General features: G+C 49.0%; 1 protein-coding gene across 1 annotated transcript; it reads right to left on the reverse strand.

The window, feature by feature from the left end:
• Nucleotides 1-4,299: 4,299 nt before the first annotated feature.
• On the reverse strand, nucleotides 4,300-6,554 carry KBTBD13 (kelch repeat and BTB domain containing 13). The gene has a single exon (XM_024199891.2). The coding sequence runs from the start codon at nucleotides 6,377-6,379 to the stop codon at nucleotides 5,018-5,020; it is 1,362 nt and encodes a 453-aa protein (XP_024055659.1). The 5' UTR covers nucleotides 6,380-6,554; the 3' UTR covers nucleotides 4,300-5,017.
• Between the last annotated feature and the right edge of the window lie 648 nt (nucleotides 6,555-7,202).

The following is a 7,202-nucleotide window of genomic DNA, read 5'->3' on the forward strand; positions in this document are numbered from 1 at the left end:
TGAGCATCAATGAACTTTTTTAGTCTCAGTTTCCCCATCTGTAAAAAGGGGATCACGGTACTTCCCCAGCTTTGTGCATTATTTTGAAATCATTGGTGTGAATCCAAATAATTACTTTGTATACAATGTACCATATGTGTCTGGTGGTCCCATATAACTGCCCAATCCCCGTTCTCTGCCCTGTACAGATCCCAAGCCTGTGAATCACTCTCTCTGGAATTTTGGAATTGAATGGGACTCTTTTTGGTTTGACTGTTTCTCTTCAGTTCCTACCTGTACTTTATCAACTCCTGTCCTCTCTTTACTAGTATATAGAGTATCCCCTTTAAAAAATCCTCCAAGGGATGTGTCTGTCCGACCTGTGTGCTCCTCTGCACCTGTCGGCTTTCCACCAGCCCTTAGTTTACAAACTCTTCTACGACCTTCTTAATTTTACATGCCAGAAATCTGGTTCCATTTTGGTTTAGGTGGCATGCATCCTTCCTGGTTCCCCAATCCCTAATAAACTTAAATCCCTCCTCTGAACACTATTGTCTCATCCACACATTGAGACCCTGCAGTTCTGCTTGTCTAACTACATGTGGAAGTGGCTGCATTTCAGAGAATGCTACCATGGAGGTCCCGGACTTTAATCTGTTATCTTGCAACCTAAATTTAGCCTCCAGGACCTCTCTCCTGGCCTTGGCACAGAATGTTTATGGATATGGGCAGTAGGTAAATGTGCATCTCTTCTGGTCGTAATTCAGGCTCTGTCAGCCACATAGCTCTGTGTCTTTGATCCTGAACCTGCACATCTTGTTTCATCCAGGGAAGCATCAGGATTTCCATGACGGGGAAAAGGGCCAGCAGTTTAGCTAGTCTCTGCTGGCCCCTCTTCAGACAGATGGGCTCATCTCCTCCATGCTATTCTCTCTGGTCCAGTAGCCAAAGCACTGTTGAACTGCAAGAGCAAAGCCTGTAATGACTTGTGGTGAGAGACAATGAATCTGTTGATGCGTGGGAGACACCTTGCTATGGTTCAAGAGCTAACGCGTTCATTATGGGACTGAACTAAAAGCTGCTGCATTTGCCCAGCTTACAAATGGAAAGCCCGGCCAGTGAGCTGTGCCTTTCCGGGCGGGAATACACCGCTCCAGCATTGGGAAAGGGGATAGAATGATGTTGTGATGGATATAAAATAATGAGCAATGACAAGCGAGGCAGGAGAAAACAAGGCAGGAAACAAAGACATCTGGGCCTGGGACTTCACAAGCAGCAAGACATCTGTCAGGAAAGCAGCTTCACGCCTATACTACGGGGATTGCACATCGCTCCTTATAGTCGTTTCCCCCCACTTTAGCTCCATTTGCAGGCTGGCAAAACCCAACCGTATCAAAGTCTGTGTGGCTAAAAACTCTTCTCTGATTTGAAGCACAGTCACAACAGTGGCTACTGAACCGCTCAAGTGGCTACCGTGTAGAGGAAAGGCTGCCTATGAGAGCGATGTCGGCTTTGGACAGGAAAATCGAAACCTGAGGAAAAAACACACGCTTGCTCCATAATGTCAGGAGAGGCAGCGGGGCCATTTATCCCTCCCGGTGTTACACAGGTGCAGCGAAAGAAGAATCGGGGCCCAATGAGCCTGATCCTTCTCTACAACGCTGGGGTAAGGCCGGAGTAACGCCTTTCCAGTCAGTGGAATCCCCCCAGGGGAAGTACTTGTGCCCAGTATAGGCCAGTGTGCAACACAAGGCCAGTTTAATTATAACAAAAGTAGCACCCAGATGCCCCAACCACTGTAAAGGTGCTGCAGGGCTAGATTCTCAGCTGATGTAAATCAGCATAGTACCATTGACTACAAAGGAGCTACGCCAGTTTACATCAGCTGAGGACTGGAGCCATCATTCCTATTCTGGTCCAGGAGTGTGGGCCAACCACAGCTCTCCGTTCCGGCCGTATAACCCCATTGATTTGTCGTGAGGGCGGAATGAGGAGCTGTATTTTGCTCCCTGTACTTCACACTAACACACCTGTTACTGGGACATCGTATGAGCCACTTCAGGATTTCTACCGGGACACACAGCTCTTGACTTCCACTGCAGAATCCGCTGTCACTGTGAAACTGATCCGCCCCGAGATACAGGTCCCAATATAGCCTTGGACCGTGTCAAAGAAGCCTGGGAGCCTGTCCCCCTGTATCATGTTCTTGGGGCGAGGTGCTGGAGTGCTGAGCTGAGAGCAGGCAGCTATTGTAATGCTCACTGACTGGAAATGGAGGAGGAGGGGAACTGGAAATGAGATCCTGCCTACCTGAAAGAGACGACTGTCAGACAAGGGTGTGCAGGGGGTTAGGCCTTTGGGTCAGAGATCTGGTTTGAAAACCTGGCGTAAGTCGCAAACGAGAGTGGCCGTATGTTCTCATTCCAGCTGGGACAAGGGTTTTTCATGGTTCCAATTAACCTTTCATAGTCCCCCTCGTTTATAGCCAACACAAAGAGTCCACCTGCTAAATGCACCAGTCAGAAAGAGGGTTGATGATTAATCCCTAACCAGGCTTCCGCCTCAGAACTGACCACTCGAATACCCCACAGTTCATGCGTGTTTGGATCTGGCGTTCTGGTTCAGCCCATTATAAAGAGGGGGCCACTTGCAAAGTGTGGATTGGGACCTGGGTTCAGATTCTGAGCACTCCCAAGTCCGGGGACACTCAGTTTTGAGAGATTTGGTTCAGGCTCCTCAGTTGTAACAGCAATATTCTCTCTCTGCCCATAGGGACGGGTACCTTAGTGACCAGTCTCCCTGACAAGGAGGGGCTGGATGTGGCCTCCTCAAGAGCTGATAAACCCTGCCCGCACTGCGGCACGTCCAGTCTCCTCTGCTGCTCCAGGGGATGACAGGCTGGCTTAGGAATCTGCCCTGTGTCACTAGCAATCTTGCGAACGAGCAGGGAGCGTTAACGAGCAGGATGTAAAGCACTGCGGGATGAGAAGGAAATATTTAACCCAACACCCACAAGTATGTTCCACGCGTCCCACATTCCCAGGGCTGCAGACTGGGCCAGATTCATCCTTACGGTAACTCACCTAGGTCACTCCAGGCATCTGAAGAAGTGGGGGTTTTACCCACGAAAGCTTATGCCCAAAGAAATCTGTTAGTCTTTAAGGAGCCACCGGACTCCTTGTTGTTTTTGTGGATACAGACTAACACGGCTACCCCTCTGATACTAAGTCAGTGGTGTTACACCAGGGAGATATTGACCCATGGTTTTAATATCTCTCCCAGCAACACCATTCCGAGAGGTGTCACGTGATCAGCCAGTCAGCATTGACTGATGCTGCGTTGTCATTCCCAGAGGTAACCCTTTCCCGAGGCTCTTTCTGGGGACGATGCTGTTAAGCATATGAAGGGCAGGCTACTATGAGTGAGGAAGGCCCTAAGTGTTGAAGAGAAATGCTACAGAACAGTTCCAGCTCCGCATCTGGTACGAAAATCATGAGGTTGGGGTTTGGATCTGGATGATTCCAGTTCAAGACTCACCCTAGAAATGTTCTTACCAGAGATGCACCGCAACAGAAGCTTGAACCCGACCCCCTTTGCAAGCTGCAGAATTGGAATCCTCCAGAGCCAATCCCCGACCCCCAGGTTTTGGTTCAGAATCCACGCTGGAAGCAGCTTGAAATTCTACGAGATCAGCTGGTCTTGTGAGATTTCTACCACTTTGAGCTATAGTCCTACACTAACAGCTCATAAGATTTGGGAGATGTCAGATTGAAAGCCAAGCTTTAGCGCTCGGACTCCGCCCAGCCAACTCTCAACCTAAATGTGGCAGACACCACCTGCTGTCAGCTCACCTCTAACAGTTACTGGATTGTTTCACTTGGAATCCTATTGGAATCAATTCAGAACAGCACAATTCTTCTTTCCTTCATCCCCCTGGTATAATTTCCCAACCCCCTCTACATACACTGTCCTTCATAGAGATGTGATGGACTTTCCAGGGGGAGGGATAGCTCAGTGGTTTGAGCATTGGCCTGTTAAACCTAGGGTTGTGAGTTCAGTCCTTGAGGGGGCAATTTGGGGATTTAGTTGGGGATTGGTCCTGCTTTGAGCAGGGGGTTGGACTAGATGACCTCCTGAGGTCCCTTTCAACCCTAAGAATCTATGATTCTAGTCCATGCTATCACTTCAAATTGGAAACAGGTCCATGGATATATTCCCTAGATATCTCAAGAGCAATGCAGGGAATATACTCCTAAGTACATGTTTGGCAGCTGGAAAAGCATTTCCCAGGCAGTATAAAAACCTGACTTATACACAGCGTTACAAGTTATTTCATTTAATTTCCATGAAACGATGATCCTTTTTTAACACGTGCCTACATTTAAAAAAAACCAAACTTCCCTTTAATTCTACAAAATAATTGATCTTTCCCCATCAGTACGTAGAATAAATGGTTTTATAAACATTTGACGAATTCGGTCAATATGAACTATACCTAGCTCCATGGATCTCAATGTGCTTTACAGAGGAGGGCAATATCATTATTCCCATTTTAAAGATGGCAAGACTGAGGCACACGGAGGGGAAATGACTTGTCCAAGGTTACCCAGAAGCTGTGAATCCAACCCAGGTCACCCGAATTCCAGTCTGGGGTTCTGTCCCTTAGGCCACACTGTCTGTTTTGCATTTCTGAAATGTCTTTCATCTGGAGGTCTACAAACTCCAGACACATTAGGACAACCTCGGGTTAAATATAGGGTGGGCATTACAGAGCGCTCAATCCTTTGTAACCACGAGCAGAGGGCAATCAGCAGAATTGCGGCTCCTCACACTGGCTCCTGCTACTTGGAAGGGCGAACGTAGGAGGAGCTAGCAGCGCTCAGTAGGTCGGGACTGGAGTGATACTGCAATCTCCTTTTTATACATGGAATTCTGCTGAGCAGCTGGAGGCTTGGAAAGAAAAGGAGAAAGCTGAGGATCTATTTTTAAATAGCTTTCAGTGGCTCTTGTATCCTAGAGCGCCCCCTTGTGGCAACGACTAAGTGGCAATGCTGTGGTCTCTCTTTGGGAACCTGAGAAGGAAGGTTTGTAGGGACCCGCTCCTTGGGAATCCAGCCTTCTCCTTTTTGAACCTCCATGTAGTCTCTTCTATGGAGTAGAGGAGGGTCAGCATCCTGTTGACTGTATAAACTGTATCCCCTCTGATCACGGCAGTGAAGAGAGCTCCTTTGCTGTTCACGTATTGCCCCGGTAAAGCTGTCCACTGCAGGCTGGTGAGGTTGAAGCAGTCTATCGCACACCGCAGGAAGTCGTCTGAGGGCCCATTCCGTATGATGTAGAGATTATCTCTGTGGGCCACCATGCAATGGCCGTAGCTCTGAGGCCGCTTTAAGGCTGAGATGGGAAGCCATTCGTCTTTCTGGATCTCATACTCATAAACGATAGTGGTGTCTAGTGGCTTCCACAAGCAGACAAATATCCGCCCCATGGTCTGGGCGCAGGGCGCACCTGCCGTTGGCTGGGGCAGATCAGCGACAAAAGTCCAGGTGTTGGAGGACACGTTGTATTTCTCCACGGACTTTAGCAAGGTCTTCTCAAATTCTCCTCCTATGGCGTAAAGATAACCTTCATGACCCGTCAGTGTGAGGTCATACCGGAGCTGCTGAGGGCTGGGAAACTCGCTCCAGCTGTTAGCATCTACGTCATAGCAAAAACTGATGTCCACGATTTGCTTGCTCGCTCCACGGACTCCGCCCACTATGTAGATTTTATTATCCAGCGTTGCCATGCCGGCTAGGAATGTGCTGGCTGTCAGCGGCAAGCAGGAGAGCGTCTTCCACGTGTTGTCATCCTCATCCAGGTAGCAGATGGTTCTCGAAAGGTCCTGTAGAAACTCAAAGGTTGGTGTATGGGCTCCCACTGCGACAAATGTGCTGGGCAGAAGGGAGTCCACGTAATCCAGCAGGTCAGTAGAAAGGCAGTCTAAGTACTCCTCTAAATCAGAATAGCCATCTCTAATGTACAGGGCAGCTCTGTGGAAAAGGTCCTGTAGGCCAAACATGGCAGCAGCTTGATAAAGGACAATGCAGTTATCGGAATTGATGGAATTAATCAGATATTTGGTCATCGTCTTCACCTGAAGAAAAGCTGCACATTCAACCGCCTTGAGATTCTCCTCACAGGTCAGCACAGGTCTCTCCCCTGCCAGGACCCGGAGCATGAGGAGAAATCCCATGGCACTCAAGTCTCGGATCTGGATTTCGTCTTGCGTGCTCTCCTTCATGCCAGACTGGAAGAGCGCGCGGAAGTACTCACTGTGTTCCACCAGCAGAGCCTTGTCGGTGGCAAAAAATTCTTCCTCCACTTTGATACGCACTCTTCCCCTCAGGAACGTCTGCATGGTCTGATCCCCCTGAATCAGCCTTCTAATGCCGGGGACCTGAACCAGGGAAGCAGGCGGTGGTGGCGTCTCAATGCATGGGCAAGGACACAATGGAACCCAAAGCCTTTCTCAGTGTGTCGGCCGCTTCCCAAGCAGAGCACTGTTCCTATTTCTTCTGTGGTTGTTTGCTAGCTTTCTGAGCCTCCCCAGCAGCTAAGACGCTGCTAACTTGTAATATAAATACCTCCAGCTAAAGATAGCTGTGGCCCATGTGATCGGAGCTGCCAGCAATGAAAGCCATAAGCAGAGCCTGTCATTGGCATCCATGGAGCTCTCTTACCAGCTGATACCAGCAGCATTGCTTTGAATGAAACACAGAGAAGCCACTCCAGGGACCGGCAGCACTTAGCTGCCTATCGACGGGGGGGAGGGAGATCATCAAATAAAGGTGGAACTTAACCGTACTGGACGGGTCCGGTTCATCCCAGCTGTAACTTGTGAAATCCCCTCGGGATGACGTGAGGTGGTCTCCCAAGGCAGAAGGTTCCCTAGGGAAGATGGTGGTGAAGGTTTCCAGAAGTGACTAGTGATTTTTTGGTGTCTCAATTTTTGTGTGTCCCACGTGAGGCCACAAAGAGCCCTGGTTTTAGGAGGCTGGCCGCGTAGTGCTTTCTAAACGCCAGGCCCCTTTAAGGCATCCCAGAATCACAAGTCAGTTCTGAAAATCTTGCCTGGGGTCTTTACCAGATTTCCCTGTGGGCTCCTAAAGGCCCATAGATGCTACAGAACTAGAATACTTATATAGCAAGATGCTTGTAATAATCATACTTTGGACTTTGCT

The sequence above is a fragment of the Terrapene carolina genome, unplaced genomic scaffold, assembly GCF_002925995.2.
Source record: "Terrapene carolina triunguis isolate 2854851 unplaced genomic scaffold, T_m_triunguis-2.0 Scaffold67, whole genome shotgun sequence".
Taxonomy (NCBI): domain Eukaryota; kingdom Metazoa; phylum Chordata; order Testudines; family Emydidae; genus Terrapene; species Terrapene triunguis.

Coding starts and splice junctions, on each gene's coding strand:
- KBTBD13 (XM_024199891.2), bottom strand. CDS start 6,379: ATGCAGACGTTCCTGAGGGGAAGAGTGCGTATCAAAGTGGAGGAAGAA.